General features: G+C 37.4%; 1 protein-coding gene across 1 annotated transcript; it reads right to left on the reverse strand.

Annotated features, from left to right (window-relative positions):
- Positions 1 to 138: 138 nt before the first annotated feature.
- LOC136707073 (NACHT, LRR and PYD domains-containing protein 12-like) lies at positions 139 to 21,871 on the reverse strand. The gene is made up of 18 exons (XM_066680949.1): positions 21,803 to 21,871; positions 18,605 to 18,682; positions 18,161 to 18,229; positions 17,607 to 17,717; positions 16,036 to 16,140; positions 15,100 to 15,213; positions 14,515 to 14,586; positions 11,555 to 13,113; positions 11,227 to 11,479; positions 9,308 to 9,481; positions 8,342 to 8,512; positions 7,118 to 7,291; positions 5,248 to 5,421; positions 4,354 to 4,527; positions 3,138 to 3,311; positions 2,747 to 2,920; positions 2,458 to 2,504; positions 139 to 1,554 (listed from the first exon to the last, which is right to left on the reverse strand). Exons 1-18 carry the CDS (start codon positions 21,811 to 21,813, stop codon positions 995 to 997), a joined length of 4,194 nt encoding a protein of 1,397 aa, XP_066537046.1. The 5' UTR covers positions 21,814 to 21,871; the 3' UTR covers positions 139 to 994.
- Positions 21,872 to 22,085: the final 214 nt, after the last annotated feature.

Raw genomic sequence — 22,085 nt, forward strand, 5'->3', positions numbered from 1 at the left:
TCGAAAGTCCAAAGACTTTTCACCATGCTACATGTCAAATTGCCTACAAACATATCATAAATGTAATAGATTTATATAAAGAAAACATTGCAACATATTTTGAAAAAGACTGTTTTTACTTAATTCAAGTATTCAAGCATTTCACTTAATGAAAAAATAGGATTTCTGTTCAGTACAATGACTGGTACGGTGGTGCAGCTGGTAGTGTCGCAGTCACACAGCTACAGGGTCGGGTCCCGCTCCAGGTGACTGTCTGGGAGGAGTTTGGTGTGCTCTCCCAGTGTCCGCGTGGGTTTCCTCCGGGTGCTCTGGTTTCATCCCACAGTCCAAAAACACATGTTGGTAGGTGGATTGATGACTGAAAAGTGTCGGTAGGTGTGTGTGTGTGTTGCCCTGTGAAGGACTGGCACCCCCTCCAGGGTTTGATTCTGGGTAGGCTCTGGACCCACCGCAACCCTGAATTGGATGAGTGGTTTCAGACAATGAATGAATGTCCAGTACCATGTGCTTCATGCACAACCACTTTTACAAAGCCTGAACAATGATATAAATCTAATACTAATGCGTTAAATGTCAAACACTGTAAAATGTAAACAAATGTAAACAAATTACCAAAATTAATGTAATAAATAAAGAAATAAATAGCCAGTTAAATAAATAGTTATAAATTATTTGCATTATTGTACCATGTGCATAAGTACTGTACCATTAGTGGTACCATGAGTGGTTCATGAATTATCACAGCTTTCAGTGCTCTTGCTCTGTCATCAAGAATTTGATCTCCAATGATGCTATAGTCATCTGTGGGTAGTCCAAAAGATTATAATAGTCCTGTCTCACTTTCTCTGGTCTTACTCTCCTTCCATTACTTCACTGAACTGCTAGGGAAAGCTAGCTAGTGGGTGGAAAGGGATGTGAACAATTTGCAGAAACATTTGGGTTATGATCCCTTCCAAGAACTTTAAAATAAAGCAGAATGTGTTTATCTATAGACTCAGGAAGTAATTTCATCTAAAATACAGACAGAGGAGTCAAAACCGATCCAAAATCCTGCGTATAGGGGCTCTGTGAATTTCGAGTAGTATGTGTGCATGTGGGTCAGTGTGCCTGAGTCAGAAGAGACATTGTAGAAGGTCAGAATTCCAGCTGCCCAGTCCAAATATACTCCCACTCTGTTGGAGCTGGAAGTGGGGGCAGGTACATCTATGATTTTCTTATTGTGCCACACAGAGTAGCTGTTGATTCCAGCTGAGTTAGTGCAGTACAGCCGCCAGGACTTGTCATTGTATCCAAAACGGCAGTCGTCCCCGCCTCCTTTCCTGCTGATTCCTTTATAAGACACTGCAACTGCAGCCCCTCTGCCACACCACTCAGCCTCCCAGTAGCAACGCCCACACAAACCCTCTCTGCACAGCACTTGCAACCAGACATCAAATCTCTCTGGATGATCAGGATATTCCTGCTTCTCTCTCACAGATGCCACTTTTTTGTTCCTCTCAGACAGGGCCAGATCTGCTTGTACTGTGTTTGGGTCCAGTGTTAGTTCACAGGTATCTGTACACAATGAAGAAGGGACAGAGGACATTATATCTCCAGACGTAACACTGCATTAACAAACTGCCTTCTAAAAACCATAGTGGATTAACACAGAGATGCATAAACATTTCAGGCAGGATTTAACTATATGAATGTAAATATTATAATAATACCATAAAATACAGTAAAAGATGCACTGAGGCTGCACAGTACTTGACAGACCGCCAACCGTTCCAGCCTAGAAGAGACATTTTTGCTAACTGTTCATTGGTTAGTTGGTTAGCCAGGGGTATCAGAGCTTCTGTCCCATTTATTTCAATTAAAATTGAGCTTGAGCTATATAAAGGACAAACTAATAGCACATACATTTAATTCAGTATTTTTTTAATGGACAATATTTCTGCTCTCATAAACCAAATAAATTAACCTTATTCTGGAATAATGATTATTCCTGTTTACCTTAGCAGGTTAACAATAAGCTTAGAGTATACATATATTCGGTGCTTTTCTTTAAGATTGTAACACACAGGATCATTTATTCTTTAACACTGACTACTTCAGTAAAGTTTCCTGACCTTGTCTGACATTCACACTCCGTTCCCATTTAATTGATTAATAATTTAAGCTTTCAGACTTAGATACCATGGACAAAAACATGCAATGACTGCATTGATCATTTTAAAAATAAAATATTTTATGAAATGTACCCATGGCTAATAAAAAAAATGTATCATTGAGTATATTTACCGCAAGAGGGCTCTGACGTCAAAGGTCTAACATCGAATGAGGCAGCAGTATTTAAATCCTTGAGATTCCTAACTAATTGAAATTATTCTGCAGTTTAGTGTCTGACTTACACTGTACAATTTGTTTGTGTCTATATAGTAGTGCATGAACATGACAATGAACAGAAAGTCTTACATTTTCTTAGCCCTTGATTAATCCTGATCTTCCCTCCATGCTCCACCCTGAGGAAAAATATTTTATAAATATTTTTAACTTAAACAATAGAGCTTTGAATACCAATATACACTCACAGATACATTCTTGTAATATGATACTATACACTGTGAAACCTACATAAATTATTTCAGGAAATAAGGTTTCAGTAAAATAATTCAGGAAATAAGGTTTCGATAAAATAATTCAGGAAAAATTATTTTGCCGTAAAATCTGTTGCTTACATCTGTGCACACAATAACAAACAAACCTGAGAGTTTCTATTTTGCAGTGCTGATCCTTCAATCTAGCAGAAAGTAGATTCATTCCTGAATCTCCTGGATGATTGTAGGTCAGATCCAGTTCTTTCAGGTGTAAGGGGTTAGACTGTAAAGCTGAAGCTAGAAATGAACAGCCTTCTTCTGTAACCAAGCAACCAGACAATCTGCAGAAATGTGGGAATTAAACCCAAAGAGGGCAAACATGTTAAAATTAAAGTGGGACAGCCTAGGGCTTATAATGTTGCACAAGTAAGTATTACAGTATAATACTGAGATAGGTAACCAATGATAATTAGATAATCAGACAAACTTTTTGGACAACTGAACACCTTTCATAGTTTACTCTATTTCTGTTTAGTAATAAACCCACAGAAAGCTCACCTGAGTATCTCTAGTTTACAGTGTGAACTCATAAGTCCAACAGTGAGGAGTTCCACTCCTGAATCCTGAAGATCATTGCTACTGATGTCAAGTTCTTTAAGAGTAGAACTTTCTGACTGTAGAACTGATGCAAGAGTCTTACAAGAATCCATAGTGAGTTCACAGCCAGCTAGTCTGAAATGTACAAGAAATGCACAGTCAAGACCACCCTTCATTTATTTAATTCCAGTCAAAACAGAAATTTAAGTGATTAATTTTGCTGTATCAGGGAAAAAGTAGGAAACACATTTAGCAGATAATTACACAAACATCTACAATGCTATGTAAAATATCAGAATCTATCATTGTCCAATTTTTTGCACCCTACTACCACTTGATTTCCATGCTTGTGATCTTAATACCGATGTGCTGCATATATGTCTCCTGCCAACTAAAGATCTTAAGGTAACATTCAGTTTCCATTCAGAGATACAGACATGACTAGTTCAAATCTGTACAATCACAGTCCTGGAGTGCACAATTGTGTATGTTGTATGACATATCTCCTAGGCTTTACTTTCTTATTTTATTGATCAATTTGTGGTTCATTAGCAGTTTATATGCACAGTGGCCTTAATTGAGTACAAGAATAAAGCAGTAACAGTTTAAGACATAAAACAACTTGAATAGTTTACAGGAGAAGACCAGTTAGATTTGATGGCGTGTTTACAGCTGTCTGGCCAACATGACACAGAGGGACATATTCACATTGGAGATGATTAGATTATTAATAATCATTAAGATGCATTTATCTTGTAATTTAAATAAAGAAAATGCTGAAATGCAGATTATCTTGTTTTTTTTTTTTATTTAAGATTGTTAAACTATGTGCATATCATACTGTTTTGAGCTGTTTACAGATGGGGCAGATATAGCAAGACAAAATTTCTGCCTGGTAAATGTGGCATCTTATGACTGTGTTACATTTACAGTCACAGAACACAATTTGACCCATTCTGCACAAATTTTTTTATATCTGTGTGCTTAACTGTATATACCTGGTAGAAATGTGCATGGCTGAAACACCCAGACTCAACGATAAGAAAGGTGTCTGTATACATTTGACCAGATAACATGTTCTCTTTTTTCTGAGTCTGAAATATCAAATTATAATCGCCATTTTGACAGTAGCTTTAATAAATGAAAGACAGTTCTCATTGCACATTACTGTACATACCTGAGAGTCTCTAGTTTGCAGCCTGGATCTTTCAGTGTTCCAGATAGTAGCTTCAATCCTGTATCTCCTGTTTTGTTGTAGGTCAAGTCTAGTACTTTCATGTGTGTAGGGTTTGATTTTAGAGCTGAATCCAGAAAAGAACAGCCTTCCTTTGTGATCAAACAACAAGACAATCTGTAGAAAACATTGAAAAATTATTAATTCTGCAGTAAAATATGATAGCATTTTTTGAATGAACACTAGATATAGATTGTAATAGATCAACAATAAATATACAGTTCCCCTGCAAAAATACTAGTACCTTGTATGTAGTATGTTCTGAAAAACATATTAGCAAACATACTTAAACGAAAACAAACTCATCATGAAGACACACCCCTGCTGCAGCCAAGATGATCAAATTTGTCAATGAGGGCAACTGACATATCATCATTGTCCAATGAAAAACATGTATCTCCAAAAATAAAAACTTTATAGGAGAAGGAAAAAACTTCTTACTTTAAATGGAAGACAATGTAAAAAGATTTTATTCAAAGTAATTTTGTTGTATTTTATGGGTCCATTCATCATGACATTTTCACACAATGTGAAGGACAGCTGCTGTGTTCACATGGCATAATAAACTAAAAAATGCAATGAAAATTAAATCAAGATACATATTTTGGATTGGACAATGATGATTATAAAAGAGCCAAGAACAGCTCTGTTGTGTTGCTTTCCAGAGCATGAGACTGGGTGATGACAGCTGACCTGGAGAGGTAGCTGAATATTACAGCACATATCCAGTCCTTCTTGAGGCCAAATATTATGGTCTCAAAGTAATTCATCAGATTAACTGATGATAATTATTCGTACTATAATTAATTATCATACATTAGAGTAGAGAAAGCTTACCTGAGTACTTCCAGTTTACAATGTGAAGTCTTAAGTCCAGCAGCAATCATCTCCACCCCTGAATCTTGCAGGTCATTATTGCTAAGATCTAGTTCTTTCAGGGGTGGGTTCGCTGATTTCAAAGATGTACAGAGTGTTTCACAGGAGCTCATGGACAGTTTACAGCCAGCTAATCTGCAAAGAGTAAGTATGGTATTATGCAACAAAAGATCACTGATTTTGCAATTCAGACTAAAGCTATAGAGCATGTGCTAAATCTACAGATTTATTTTGAAGTAGTGCACTGTCTGAAAAAATCAAAAGGACATATTATATACAATATAGTAAAAAAGTTAAAGGATTTTTTATTTCTAAAAAGCAGATGTATTTTGAGCTAATGTTTGTTTCCAGATATTCTCCTTGATCATATGGATTTTTAAACCAACAGCACACTTGATTCAATACAAGTATTATTTTAGTTGCTGTTAATATAGGTAATTTTGTACATTTTTCCTCCAGCATATTCACAAGGTTGTTTGTTGTTGATCCTGGATTTATTTATATATTTGCACCCAAAATATCTGTGTCGTTCCAAGGATGTACCAGATTGGTGGAGGTCAACATATGTTCTGATGTCTGAGATGGTTTCTTTTGACTTTCCAATGAAGTCAAACAAAGAAGTAAGTAGACCTTTAAAAATCCACTAAAATTACACTTCCAATTAAATCAAGTCATGTCAGTTAGCCTATGAGTAGCTTCTAAAGTTTTGACATTTTTTTGGAGTTTCCAAACTATTTAAAGGAACAATAAACCTCTGACTGACTGGACTTTTGATATAATATTGCATCACAGCCAATTTTAAAAACTAAGAGTGGGGAAACCACTGGGTGGGAGGGAAAAACGTCACTCACATGGTCTCGAAATGACAACAACTCACCTGAAAAATCAGACCTAAGGTTAAGCCTTAAGTTTTAAAGTAAAATTCACTGATTTATTAAAATGTCACTAGTAATAATTCCAGAATACCAATGGATAACAGTTCAGTATTTGTCATACTATGCATATAAGGATTAAACAATGATTCTACCGTAAAATCTTCAAGTTATTGGCAGCCAATCCCCACAATTGTAAAGTTATTTTAAAGACAATTCAAATTATATATACACATGATATATATAAAATGATATATAAGCTTATCACACTATGTATATATATAGTTTTTTATTTATTTAATTCTGTTACAATTTTAACTGTGAGGAGTTTGGTGTGTTCTCCCCGTGTCTGCTCCGGTTTCCTCCCACAGTTCAAAAACAGACGTTGGTAGGTGGATTGGCGACTCAAAAAGTGTCCGTAGGTGTGAGTGTGTGAGTGAATGTGTGAGTGTGTGTTGCCCTGTGAAGGACCGGCACCCCCTCCAGTGTGTGTTCCTGCCTTGTGCACAATAATTCCGGGTAGGCTCTGAACCCACCGCGACCCTGAACTGGATAAGTAGTTACAGACAATGAATGGATGAATGAACATAGTATGTTAAACTCATTAATATCTGTTATATTGTTAGTTATTTATACGGTTTGTTATATTTCTTAGTTATACTTATTAGAATGACCATTTTATAATGTGTTACTTTTGATTTATTATTAAAAAAAACTACAATTGGGGTGATTTGTGTGCAATAACTTAAAGACTCCACAGTAGAATCATTTCATATATATATATATATATATGTGTGTGTGTGTGTGTGTGTGTAAATACTTTTATAATAATTCTTAATGTGTGCCTAATACATTTTGTGGTGAGACATAGCATGTTCAGTGTTTTTTGGTCAAACTGAACCTCCAAATCTGCCAACAGGGTAAAGATTACTGACTAATGAAAATCAATGAATGCTGACCTGAGTATCTCAATTTTACAGTGGGGACTCTTCAGTCCAGCAGAGAGCAGCTCCACTCCTGAATCCAGCAGAACGTTGTTACTGAGGTCCAGGTCTTTCAGGTTGGAGTTTACTGACTGTAGAACTGATTTTAGTATTTCACATGACTTTGTAGTAATATTACAGCCAGCCAATCTGCAACAGGAGAATAAAAACTGATTACAGATGGTAGGCTTTTACATTAATATACTTAGTAGTGTATTAATAATACCTTAAAGGGAATTTATTAAGAAAAAACACTTTTGGAGAGCATAACACAGCTGCTACCATCCCACAAAATGTGAAATAAAAGAAACCAATCAGGTTTTTGTGATTTAAATCTGAAGCCTGGGATAAATCGAGAAATTCTGATTTTGTGCCGCATCTTATGTAGATAACAGAGACTTCAGAATAGTCCCTTCTCATCTGAGTCTCTCTACTCACAGTGCTGGACCCGTGATTATGTGAGAGCGCAAAGATGAGGTTAAATGTAGCAAAACAAACACAACAATCTGGTGAAATACCAGACCAAAACATGTCACAGACATTTCCTTAAGACCCGAGGGAACTGAGCTATCTTGTCCAAACTAATATGTCACCTTAAATATAATGCCTTGAATGTGTACAATTGAGCTGAGGTCCGTATCCAGAGCAAATTGCAAAAATACTTTATTGTATCGTGTTTAATCATGATGTTTATGTACATTAAGTTTGTGGCATAAAATACTAAACAAATTCCGGATTCTAGAAATCTAGGTCTGTATCAGGATTGTGGAAATCTTGCTATGGAAAAAGAGTTTAGAGTACTTATATATACTCAATAAGGGCTGAGTAACCATGCTGAGGATTATAAAGCTCCAGAACTGCACTAAATGTAATAAGCTGACTGGACTAACAAATACCTGAAAATTGGCACAGGGTAAAGTATAATAAAGAAACAGCAAGCATGACATCAGTGCTGTACAAAAGAACTCACTTAGCTATTTAGTGAGGGATTGATTCATTTCAAATTAAACCATGAATTGATTACAAAATCTATAAAATGTCTTAGGGCTGGGTTTTAAGGGCATGAGTTTTAAGCCCAGTCCTGGACTCCATAGCATTTTGAATTGTAATTTTACATCGAAATGAGGATTTAGTCCAAGACTAGGCTTAATCCCTGCCTGGAACACTACTCCTTAAAGAATAAATCTACTGAAAGCTCACCCGAGTATCTCCAGTTTACAGTGTGAACATTTCAGTCCATCGGAGAGCTGATCCACTCCTAAATCCTGCAGATTATTTTGACCAAGGTCCAGTTCTTTCAGTGTGGGGCTTGAAGATATAAGAGAGCAGAGATTTTCACTGCAGTTTTTGGTAAGATTACAGCCAGCGAATCTGCAAATGCATGGTAAAATAGAGCATCTCTTTGACTTCAATGCAAACAAAACAAGATAAGCCCAGATGACTTTAGCTGGAACTAAACTTGAGAAATATCTAATGTCAAGTGGACACTACACAATTCAAAGGTGCTTTGCTTCTCACAATACAAGTCATCATTGCAGTTGTTGTTGCAGCAGTATACATGCTATGAGTAATTAAATAAAAGTAAACGCACTACTTCACCAGGAGAGATCCCCACCTGAGGATAAAACCCCACTGACTCATGGAAAGTTTTTGAACCAAAAGGAAAAATGAGAATGAAAATATATTTTTATCTATATTTTAAACTATTTCCCTGTGAGGGCCAAATTGTCCCAAATTATTCCCCCCTTTATTTGATGGGGAATAATTGATGTGAAAATTCACCTTGAACCTGGTCAAAACTTCAAGAACATTTATTTAGACCCTGGTCTAAACCTTTAAATATTTAATGAGACCATAGTGCAATCTTACTATTTACTCTGAACCACATGGATATTCACACAAACCCTAGTTTAATCCCCAATACTTTACTCATATTCCTCTGATATTTGCACAGACCCTAGACAAAACGGCACACATTTTCAGTCAGACTTCTAAACTCGACTAATATTCTAAATACTAGGCATATACATTCAAACTCCAGTCTAAATCCTGGGTATATACATTCAGACCAAAACATTTGCCAGATATCACGTAGTGTCACTGTCACTGGTGGTTACATTTTTTGTAATAGAATTTGGGGCATGTATACATATAAAGATAGCTCACTTGAGAATCTCCAGTTTACAATTTGAGCTCTTCAGTCCAGTGGAGATCAGCTCCACCCCAGCATCCTGCAGAATGTTGTTACTGATATCCAGTTCCTTCAAATAACAGTTTGGCGATTTTACAGCTGATGTTAGAACATCACAGATGTCTGTGGACAAATTACATCCAGCTAATCTGTAGAAACAGAAGCAATGTCACTATCAGTGAAAGAAATTGTGTTTAAACTAACGTTTGAAAGGACTACTACACCCTTTCCATGCCCAAGCATCCCTTGGAGAAACATAAGCTTAATTAATTTTTATTAATCTTAATCTTATATCTTATACTCTTAATCTCTATATATTAAGAGTTAATCTTAATATATAGAAATTCTAACCTGTGACCGGTACACAACATTAAATGGTTGAAATATGATGGACATGGTGCTCTAGGCAGAAAGTAAATGGATAGTTTATTTCATAGAGTTAATGGTTCCATTTGAGGATACAGTAGATGAAGCATTTGAAAGGAAGAAGCTGAAGTAAGTGGACTTGGGTAGGAAGAGAGTGTGGTAGGCCCTATGTGAAGCTTTAATGGATTGGCATAGGATATATTACATCTTATCTTGTGTATGATTATAATCACAGAATATACATATTTATTGGGAGATGGGAAGATTTAGCTGGAAACTTGACCAACAACAATGTCTTTTTATGGACTAACTTAACAGGACAAACAGGTCTAAAAATAAACATCTCATTCATGCTCAATGGGTAACAATCAAACATCTATAACTAAAGGTAAATTAGATTAATGTAATGTTATCGATTTATACACTCAAAACATTGAGCATACAGTACAACACCCATTCCAAAGAAGTTGGGAAGTTGTGTAAAATGTAAATAAAGGTGAATTCAAAATGTTCCAATATAACTTTTATTAGATGTTGGATGTGAGACATTTTATGAAAAAATATTAACTCATTTAGATGGCAGCAACTCATCTCAAAAAAGTTGAGACAGGGGCAACAAAAGGCTGTAATAGTAAGTGGTACTAATAAAACAAAAAACTGCTGGAGCAGTTGAAGCAGCAGAAGCATAGGTCAGAGGTTCACCAATCTGCGAAAAGCTGCATCTAAACATTGTGCAAAATTTCAGAAAAATGTTGTAAAATTGCAAAAACTTTGGATATCCCATACCTACCTACCCTACCATATAAAATAGCAAAAGAAATTCAGAGAATCTGAGGAAATCCCTATGCCTTGCATAAGGGCAAGGCAGATGGTCAATATTGGATTGGAATTGCAGTCCAGACCACAAAACCAATGGAAAATTTTGGTGCATCATAGAACCAAAAAAAAATCCAACAAAGAAGACCCAGTACCTTTGAGCAGCTAGAATCCTTCATCAGACAAGAAGCTGCCATCAATTTCTAAATAAGTAAATGTTTTTTATGAAAATACAATGTTTCACTTACAACATTTGATGGTCTTTTAGGTTGTACAGTTAGTGAAATATGGATTTATGACATTTGCAATTTTGCATTCTGTTTTCATTTATTCATTCATTATCTGTAACCGCTTATCCAAGTCTGGGACCAGTCCTTCACAGGGCAACACAGACACACACACACATTCACTCACACCTACGAACACTTTTGAGTCGCCAATCCACCTACCAACGTGTGTTTTTGGACTGCGGGAGGAAACCGGAGCACTGGGAGGAAACCCACGCAGACACGGGGAGGACACACCAACTCCTCACAGACAGTCACCCGGAGCGGGAATCGAACGAACAACCTCCAGGTCCCTGGAGCTGTGTGACTGCGACACTACCTGCTGCGCCACCATGTCGCCTGCATTCTGTTTTCACTTACATTTATTTACATTTTACACAGCATCCCGAATTATTTGGAATTGGGGTTATAGAAGAAACACTTACAGAGCCTTTCTGCAGTTGCTTACAGCTGGGATCAGTCTCCTATAACCTTCTTCTGTTGTGTTGTATTTTTTCAGGTCAAATTCATCCAGCACATCCTCTGAGATCAGAAGCATGCAGGCTAGTGCTGAGCACTGCCCAGGAGACAGTTTCTTGTCTGAGAGTTCTGTGGACTTGATATACTCCTGCATCTCTCTGGATAAAGACTTGTCATTCATTTCTGTCAGGCAGAGGAAGAGGTTGATAGACCTGTCGGCAGAAAGGCACTGTCTTTGTTTGATTTTTTCCATCATCATCTTCAAGATACTCATCATCACTGAAATCCGCTCCAGTTCCATCTCATCCTCTCCTTTGATTTGTTTCTGAATGTATGTTATGACTTTGCTGATGCTGTCTGAGCTGCTTTGTGTGTGTATGAGCAGACCTTGAAGGAGTCTCTGGTTCGACTCCAGGGAGATGCCCAACAGAAAACGGAGGAAAAGGTCCAAGCTGCCATTCTGACTCCTCAAGGCTTTACGCACAGCTCCCTCAAGCAGCTCCTCCAGTGTTACATTCTCACACCACTCTTGGTATGGTGGTCTGAAGAACTGGAGGGTCTCCATGTTCTTGCTCATGTAGCTGTTAAACACATAGAATGCAGCCAGGAACTCCTGAAAACTCAGATGCACAAAGCAGTAAACCTTCCTCTGGTAAAGCACAGATTCCTCCTTAAAAATCTCAGTACAGATTCCAGAGTACACAGAGGCCTCAGTGACATCAATCCCACACTCTCTCAGGTCTTCTTCGTAGAACATCACATTGCCCTTCATCAGCTGTTTGAAAGCTAGCTTGGACAATTTTAATATCATGGTTCTGTTGGCTACCAATAGTTCTGTTAGGTCTCTGTCTTCGCTTTCCCCATATTTCAGGTTTTTCCGGCTTGTCTGTATGAGCAAAAAATGGATGTACATCTCCGTCAACGTTTTTGGAATTTCTTCTTCGGGATGGTGTTCTAGCATTTCTTGAAGGACAGTAGCTGAGATCCAACAAAAGACTGGTATGTGGCACATGATGTGGAGGCTCTTTGCAATTTTAATGTGCGAGATGATTCTGTCAGCTTGAGCTCGATCACTTATCCTCTTCCTGAAATATTCCTCCTTCTGTGGATCATTGAATCCCTGTATTTCTGTCATGCGGTTAATGTACTGAGGTGGGATTTGATTGGCTGCAGCTGGCCGAGTGGTGATCCAGATGAGAGCAGAGGGAAGCAGTTCTCCTTTAATAAGGTTTGTCATCAGCACGCCTACCGATGACGCTGTGGTGACGTCAGACAGTTTTTTGCAATCAAAAAAGTTCAGCGGAATTCTGCTTTCATCCAGACCATCGAATATAAAAACAAGTTTACACACCTCATATATCTTAATGTCCATATCTTTAAGCTTAGGGTGAAAGTTACACAGAAGTGTATGAAGACTGAACTGGTCATCTTTAATCAAGTTCAGCTCTCGGAACGGGAGAACAAACATAATATCCACTTGAGGATTGGCTATTCCCTCAGCCCAGTCCAAAAGGAACTTCTGAACAGAGACGGTTTTTCCAATGCCAGCAATGCCTTTGGTCATCACTGTTCTAAGTTTCTTCTGGTCTTTTATGTCACCTGTAAGTCCTGGTTTGTGCTGGGATTCAAAAATATCATTGCAGTTGATAGCTGTGTCCTGTAGGGGTTGCTTGCTTGATCTTTTCTCCATCTGTAAAACCTCATGTTCTTCATTTACTCCTTCACACTCTCCCTCTATGATATAGAGCTGTGTGTAAATACTGTTCAAGAGTGTTCTGTTCTTGTCTGTTTGGACTACCTCACATAAGTTCTCAAATTTGTTCTTTGTTTGTATTTTGTGTTTTTCTAAGAAGCTGTGCAAGACATCATGTAATGGTAGGTTGGATTCCTGCTGTGGTTCTGGTTCTGTTGAGCACTGCCTGATAGAGAACAAATATATCAAAACAAACACCAATAACAATGATTAGAAACGGTACGTTATGACCCTGTTTACACCTGGTAATTTGATATGAATTATACAATGATCAGCCAAACCATTTAAATGAACTTGTTTCTACACTCAGTGCCTATGTTATCAGCTCCACTGACCTCACAGGTGCACTTTTACTTTTACAATTACATACTGTAATCTATCTGTTGCTTTGCATACTTTTAAGTCCCCTTTCACACTGTTCTTCAATGGTCATGGAGCCTGGAGGAGCACCACAGAGCAGGTATGATTTGGGTGGTGGATCATTCTCAGCGCTTCAGTGACACAGATATGGTGGTGGTGTTGTAATGTTTTACACTGGTACAAATGGACAAATAGGCCTGAAAATCTACTGAAGACTTTTTGAACATCATCCAAATTCAAGATGCATTTCATGGTCTTATACAAATCCAACTGACAGAGGTTTGTGGAAAACATGCAGGGAAAGCACAGGTGTTCACAATGAGGATCTTGATGCTGTAGGTGTGTAAAATTTTAACAAAAACTCATCATCTGTGCCATCGGTCTTGTCAACTTTGGGCAAAATCTGGCAAAGCTTGGGTTGAGGCCATGGAGTTTTTAAAACATCAGTTTCACTGCCTGACTGAATACAGTCCACTAACCAAAAACATCCAGCCAACAGCATCCTGTGTCCACTGATGAAGGACTACTAACACAAACTATGCAACAGATGAGCTACTGTCTCTGACTTTACATCTACAAGGTGGACCAACAAGCTAAGTGTGTTTGAAATAGTGGCCAATGAGTGAACACAGTGTTTAAAAATTCCAGCATCACTGCTGTGTCTGATCCACTCAAACACCACCACAAACAGAAAATACACTAAAATGCTACCACCACACCCGTGTCACTGCAGTGCTGAGAATGAATCATCATTCAAAACATACCTGATCAGTGGTGGTCCTGTGGGGGTTTTGACCATTGAAAACCAAGGTGAAAATGAGTCAGCAATATATGCAGAGTCAAACTTTATTATAAAGAGGAGCAACATTTCTTTCAAATGATCCAGAGCAAAAAATCTCTTAAATAGGTTGTTAATGTCTTAATTATATGATTTCATTCTGTCTAATTACATTCTAAAGCTGTGTATATGTGCTTTTAATGTAGGATTAAATTTTTTTCAAGGCCACTGCAGTGGCAGGTGCGACAAGTTTGCTAGCTTGCTAAACTGGCTGCAGTAATGTCTGGAGATTAATGCTCGTAGGGTATGGACATAACTCACTTTGGGTAATTCATCACAGCTCTCCTGCTGAATATAGGAGGCCGCTCCATGGATCTGTCACTCTTCACAGATACACAGCTAGGGGCTGGAGATGCTTGCCTTTGGGTCTGTAACCTGGATTTCAAACAAAATTTTTATTGAAAATCTCTCTGTCATTTTCATTCAGTGGTGAGATAAATTTCACTCTCTCATACATGTGAATTTGATTATACAATATAATTGGGTATATTAACACAGACTGCAAGCTCATAACTACAGATGCATCTGTGTTGCAATGTTATGTTGCATCTTCACAGCTGAAACAGTGCTTTTTTTATAGTTGTTGAGGGAAAAGTTGTGGTTGTGGCCTCGTCTAAAGGTTACATAGTGCATTTTCTGCAATGTTGAGTCTAGATTGGTAATGACAACACTTCTATTCTCCCTATGAAAAATAAAATTTGAAGCTGTAATATTAAGGAATAAATAATACATAGAGTTTCTTTAAATGTACCAATGTACTGAGACTGCTAAGAGTCTTGTTATTTTTGTGCCACGCCACATTTTAGTTCTCACCTTTGCATTAACTGAAAAATAAGACATAACATTAACAACTGAATAATAAGTTTGTAGATCAAGCACAGAACTCACTCAGGGTAACAAGTCCCAGCTCCACTGCTGAACACAGGAGGACGCTCCATGGATTTGTCACTCTTAAAAGATGCACAGGTGGGCTTTGGAGATGCTGGTCTTTGGGTTTGTAACCTGCACGCCAATCAAAATTTTAGAATTATTGATTTTCTTTCAAGTCAAGGAGCATTTCATTGTCTTATAGAAGTCCAGTTGACAGAGTACTATACAAAACATGGAGGGAAATGAAAGCACCGGTCATCACAAATGAGAGCAGGTCTGTTTCTGACTCAAAACTCTGCAGGTGGGTAAAATTTGGACAACAACTTATCAAGCCCAAGACAAATTCAACCTTGGTGCTGTTGGTCTTGACAAGTTTAGACAAAATCATTAAGCTTCGGTTGTGTTCCTTCGGTTGAGTTTGTAAGCACACCAGTATCATTTCGGGACTAAGAATAGTCAGTCAACCAAAAATATCCATCCATGTGGGCCGCATTTTGTGACCACTGATGAAGGACTAGACCAGAGGTCTTCACATCTGGACCTTGGATCCAATTTCCAGGCTGGGATTTTAAAATGGGCCAGCTGGTATGATGCTATAACTGCAAATGCTAATGCACCCGACAGGTACAGTGTCCTACCAATGTATCAAAGGACGAGAGAACACAAAAAACAAACTGTGTAACAACAGATGAGCTACTGTCTCTGACTTTACATTTAGAAGGTGGACTAAAGCGTAGGTAGCAATACCCTACAATTGAAGACGTCCCCTTTAAGAGACCGTACTAAAGATTTACTGAAATGTGCAGCTACGACCTAGGCTCTTTTTCTACAAGGAGACAGTCTAGTGAGTTGAAAGTCAGAGGAATGGAGTATCTGATGGATAGGTTTATATACAGCTGATACTTTATTCAGTATTGTTGACTATAAAGTACACTGAATGGAATCATAATTTACTTTGGTTCTGAGGTCACAGCTCTGCTGAATTCAGGAGGCTCCAGCTTGGATGCATCACTCTTCAAAGACATGCAGCTGGGTCCTGGAGATGCTTCCCTCTTTGACCTATAAGAGGATATCATGATTTGATGGATATTAATTTGGGTACCTGGACAGCCTACCAACCGACAAACTGTGAAACAAGACAACTCAGTCAATTATTTTTGTTGACAAGGAATAAAACAAGCTGTTCTGAGTTTGCTCTGCTTCCTCCTTCACGTCTAGGCACATTAGGCCGTGCTGTAGTGTATGATCCTTGTGATGTTTTGACTAAAGTCTGTCACAGACATATTAATAACACTCCTGGGAACTGTGTTTGCTTGTGGAAGTTTACATCATACTCTAGTTATGCTGGGACCTGATATGCACCTCTCCAGAAATGTAACTCATAGCGTCTACGCAGACCACAAAGATTGGTCCGCAGTTGGATGAACATGGTTCAAGTTTCTCAAGTCAAAGAGTCCTGAAATATTAACTCCTCTACACTACACTCCCTAAACAGAACACTTTAAAGATTTGTAAAACTAATACCTCTACACCACTACTTTGTGTACTACATAGGGTTGAAGATGTTTGAAATTCGTGAAAGATGTGATTTGGTGGTGTATTTCAAGAGTGACGCAGACACCAACACAGAAGTATATACTTTAACAATGGCATAGGACACTGGTGCAGGCTACGGCATAGGCTCTGCAAAAGCATAAACTGGCCTTTAGTGTAATTTTGAGGTAAAAACATTACATAGTGTTCCTTTAAGCGCTCCGCTATTCATTTTTGTCTTTTGGACTTGTTTATCTCTCTCTACTGATTTTTGGGTTTTGGAATATTTCTTCTGGCTTTGACCTCGCTTCACCGTACTGTGTTTAATAATCATCCAACTGAATCTTACCCTCGGCGAGTGATTTGTGACATCTACAGATCTGTAAACCGTGTATATGACAGAATAGTAGTTACTGATGACTCAAATACAGCCAAATACTAAACAGTACAAATCATTTTGTTAATTCATAATGGTTCTAAGAACTGAAAGTGATTCTTACAGTCTCATATTTGCACAGCAGTTCATAAAGACAAAGTCTGCCTTTGGTATTATTGATTTTAGGCAGAGAAACTTTTTCACTGGTTTTAGCACGGCTACTGAGTTTGTTGGACTCAATGTGGAGAGATGTGCAGAGCAGGGAGACACATAATGGTTTTACCCACATATAAACCAAAAGCATCGCCAGATTTTCATAATGTAGTGGAGTACAAATTAAGATATTTAACTTTGAAATGTAGTGGAGTTAATGTAAAAAGTTGCCCAAAAAGGAAATACTTCAGTAAAGAAACATATACACAAAAAAGTACTTAAGTACAGTAATAAATTACTTTGTTAAAATTTACTTTGTTACTCTCCACCACTGGATATTCCAAAATAAACAAACATAAGATTTAATAAAATAATCCGAAATACCCAAATTTTTAAACTCTATGCATGATGCATGATACATCCAAATATTATTCTCCACTGAGGCTAGACTGAATCGACTCACTTTGGTTCACAGGGCTCCTCTCCACTGTTGAACGCAGTAGACTCCATCATGGACCAGTCACGCTTCATTGACATGGCATGAGCTGAAGATGTAGATCTCAGTGTCTGCACACTACAGCCGTCATAAAAAACTTTATCAATGACCACTGAGTCACTCAGAGGTTATTTTAGTCTCATTACAGATAAAAATTCTGAAACACATACAGCACATTATAGCTGTCCAAAAAGATATATGTATCCAAAATCATAACTTTACAAGAGAAAAACATTTTACGTCAGTGTAGAAAAGATTTTATTTCAAGTAATTGGGTACTGGGTTCCAATGATGTACTAAAATAAAAAGCGTCACATATGGTGATGTGTTTTTCTTTGGAAATGATATGTTTACTGTCTGAAGCTCAAGGGACAAAAAACTATGGTGTTGCCTCTTGAGATAATATGTAAAACAGAACATACATAAAGCATCATGCTAACATTTTAAAAGGCATGCATTCAAAGAAAATTGTGCTGTGTTATAAGCTGCTTTTTCAGACATTACAAAGTGCAATGACTCACTTTATTGCAGGGGGTGCATGCTCAGTGTTGGGTGCTGAAGACGCTGTCTGTGTGCTATGGGCTCTTTCGCTAAGCAGATTGGGAACATCATACAAAAGCAATATCAAATGTAGTTCTTGTTATTTTCTTATTTTATGTTTAATTTTTCACATATTTTAACATGTTACAATTATTTTGTATGTGTATTTGTTTTCATAACAAAGGGTTTTATAATCTAACTTCAATACAAAGGGTTTTTAGAATCAAGCCTTCAATCAAAATGTATAAATATGAATCAAACATAACTGGGTTATCTGTGGTCATATTTAGCAAGAGTACAAAATAAAATGTTCTAAAAAAAATTAAAACATGCATTACAAAACACATAGCAAATACTTTCTCAGGTGATACAATCTAGAAGACACTGTTAAAAATATACCTACAGAATATAATTAAACCCATTACCTGCTGCTCATACTGCCATCCACACACTCCTCCAACTCATCTGTAAACAGGGCTGATAGGCCTCTCTGTGTCAAAGAGCTGTTCACAGAACAATGTAAGAACACTTATAGAACTTTTTATATTGCCATGAAAAGAAAATTTATAAGCTTTCATTCTCTTGTATGTTGACACAGTTACAAAAAAAAGTCTATATTTTTGATATTTTTTTTACTTTTTTGTGTAATTAGAAAGCTTCATTTACTGTATAAACTCTTAAAATTTCATGATGAAGGGACCAATAGGAATAAATGATTTGTGATAATGACTATAAATGATTATATCACTACTTCCAACTTTTACGACAAGCTAGCAATGATTCTTCTTTTTCCTTAAAATTAAAATGAACTTTTGCTCTTTTCTTCTTGTTTGAGATATTCTATGAAATGTTTACAGATTCCATACAACTAGTAACTGGACAAGGCCAACTATGCACCATACCATGCATCATTTTATTTTCTAAAATGATAAAGCATCATTGCAGATAAAATATAAAAAAGGAGAAGTAACAAAGTTTTCTTTGAAAAAAAAAAAAGAATCACTTTTACCAGTTCCATCTTATTGGCACATAGAGCACATGGTGTCAGTGCTGTTTGCCAGTAAATGGCAGCTGAAAAACATTGAAATTTCTCATTAAAAGTTCTCAGACCTGCCCAAACATTATGCGTGTGTTAATGTAATGAATTTGTGCACAGACCCCTATTTCAGCCATGTGGTTACGATATAACAAGCATTCTCCAACCATCGTCAGGAACATTAGTTAAACTGGCGCCTTTATACCTCTAAAGCCGTTTGGGTACACAGAAACGTCTCTGTCCACAATGATTGCACCTTCACAGTAAAATGGGAGTCTACAAATATTTCCAATAATGTATCTAGCTTAGATCCTGACTTTTAAGCCCCTAATTTCCCTTGTTTTGATAAAAATCCTATGGAGGGTGACAGCTGAGATAAAAGAGGACTGGGATTTAACAGAGTTACTAGCAAAATTGGAACTTTAGTACAGAATTAATAATATTTTTTTCAGCATTGCAGTTTTCCAATACTGCATTTTTCAGGCAAACTTTTACTTACTTTTACTTTTCCCTTTTTTTTTTTTACATTTTCTGGAAAGCACCTGTGGAAACTCTGTGCCAAAATGAGGTACTGGTAAAAGTGACTTCCTTTTTTGTGGTTTCATGTTGGTTAATGTGGGATACATATTTGAGAGACTCTAGTTTGTATTATAATACACTCAACAAGGAACAAGACATGAAAAGAAAATGAATGATAAAACAGAAGAAATAAAAGAAAAGACGACATGTGCTGGTCATAATATTAGAATATCATGAAAATTATTTACAATTATTCATTCATTCATTATAATTTTTCATTATGAGGGGGCGCCAGTCCTTCACAGGGCAACACAGACACACACATTCACTCACACCTACGGACACTTTTGAGTCTCCAATCCACCTACCAACATGTGTTTTTGGACTGCGGGAGGAAACCGAAGCACCCGGAGGAAACCCACGCGGACACGGGGAGAACACGCCAACTCCTCACAGACAGTCACCCGGAGTGGGAAACGAACCCACCCCAGGTCCCTGGAGCTGTGTGACTGCGACACAACCTGCTGCACCACCGTGCCGCCTTATTTACAATTATTATTTTAATAATTAATAATTATTGAAAATTATTTCAGTACTTCCATTATAAAAGTGAAACTTGTATATTATACTCATTCATTACACACAGATTGATATATTTCAAGTGTTTATTTCTTTTAATTTGATGATTATAACTGACAACTAATGAAAACTCCAAATTCAGTATCTCATAAAATTAGAATATTGTGAAAAGGTTCAATATTGAAGACAACTGGTGTCACACTCTAATCAGCTAATGAACTCAAAACACCTGCAAAGGCCTTTAAATGGTCTTTCAGTCTAGTTCTGTAGGCTACATAATCATGGAAAAACTGCTGACTTGACAGTTGTCCAAATGATGACCATTGACACCTTACACAAGCAGAGCAAGACACAAAAGGTCAGTGCTAAAGAAGCTGGCTGTTCACAGAGCTCTGTGTCCAAGCACATTAATAGTGAGGTGAAGGGAAAGAAAAGATGTGGTAGTAAAAGTGTAAAAGCATTACCACACCCTGGAGAGGATTGTGAAACCAAACCCATTCAAAAACATGGGGGAGATTCACAAAGACTGAACTGCTGCTGGAATCAGTGCTTCAAGAACCACCATGCACAGACATATACAAGGCATGTCGCATTCCTTGTGTCAAGCCACTATTGAACAACAGACAGCGTCAGAAGCAGGTCGCCTGTGTAAAGTTTCCATAGTCAGTGATGATTTGGAGTGCCATGTCATCTGCTGGTGTTGGTCCACTGTGTTTTCAGAGGTCCAAGGTTAAGGCAGCCTACCAGGAAGTTTTAGAGCACTTCATGCTTCCTGCTGCTGACCAACTTTATGGAGATGCAGATTTCATTTGGTGCACTTGGCACCTGCACACTGTGCCAAAGCTACCAGTACCTGGTTTAAGGACCATGGTATCCCTGTTCTTAATTGGCCAGCAAACTCCCCTGACCTTAACCCCATAAAAATCTTTGGGGTAATGTGAAGAGGAAGATGTTATACGCCAGACCCAACAATGCAGAAGAGCTGAAGGCCACTATCAGAGCAACCTGGGCTCTCAAAATACCTGAGCAGTGCCACAGACTGATCAACTCCATGCCATGCCGCATTGCTGCAGTAATTCGGGCAAAAGGAGCCCCAACTACGCATTGAGTGATGTACATGCTCATACTTTTCATTTCTAAAATATTTTTTCTTTTTTGTATTTTTTGTATTTTGTAAGTAATATTCAAATTTTCTGAGATATTGAATTTGGGGTTTTCATTAGTTGTCAGTTGTAATCATCAAATTAAAAGAAATAAACACTTGAAATGTTACAGTCTGTGTAATGAATGAGTATAATATACAAGTTTCACTTTTTGTATGGAATTACTGAAATAAATCAACTTTTTCATGATATTCTAATTTTTTGACCAACACCTGTATATTCATTCATTCATTATCTGTAACTGCTTAACCAGTTCAGGGTCGATGAAGGTATATGGTATATAGGTATATATACGATAAGGTAGCAAAGGATTAAACTTGCATTACCTGGTGTTCATGGCGTCCCTTTCACACTCACTCAACAGTTCTCCAAAGAGGGCTGAAATACCTTTTTGTGTCAATGTACTGTTCAACAGAAACACATCATAAAGCATCACAAATATTTATTTACTAAAAACAACAAATATATATCATTACATTATCTGAACAGCTAATTTAAACATATTTTTAAGAGGTGCTTTGTGCCACCTTTCAGTGAAAGTTAAGAGTGTTTTTTCTTCTCCTAGAAAATAACCATTTATCTCTCTTTATTTTTGAAAACATCCCCATT

Source organism: Hoplias malabaricus, chromosome 9 (genome assembly GCF_029633855.1).
Source record: "Hoplias malabaricus isolate fHopMal1 chromosome 9, fHopMal1.hap1, whole genome shotgun sequence".
In the NCBI taxonomy this organism is placed as follows: domain Eukaryota; kingdom Metazoa; phylum Chordata; class Actinopteri; order Characiformes; family Erythrinidae; genus Hoplias; species Hoplias malabaricus.

Excerpts from the sequence above, each read along its gene's own strand:
- LOC136707073 (XM_066680949.1), bottom strand. Across the intron at positions 15,214-16,035 it reads GCTGTGACCTCAGAACCAAA|GTTACAAACCCAAAGACCAG; the intron begins GTAAATTATGAT and ends ATTGGCGTGCAG. Across the intron at positions 14,587-15,099 it reads GCTGGGACTTGTTACCCTGA|GTTACAGACCCAAAGGCAAG; the intron begins GTGAGTTCTGTG and ends TTTGAAATCCAG.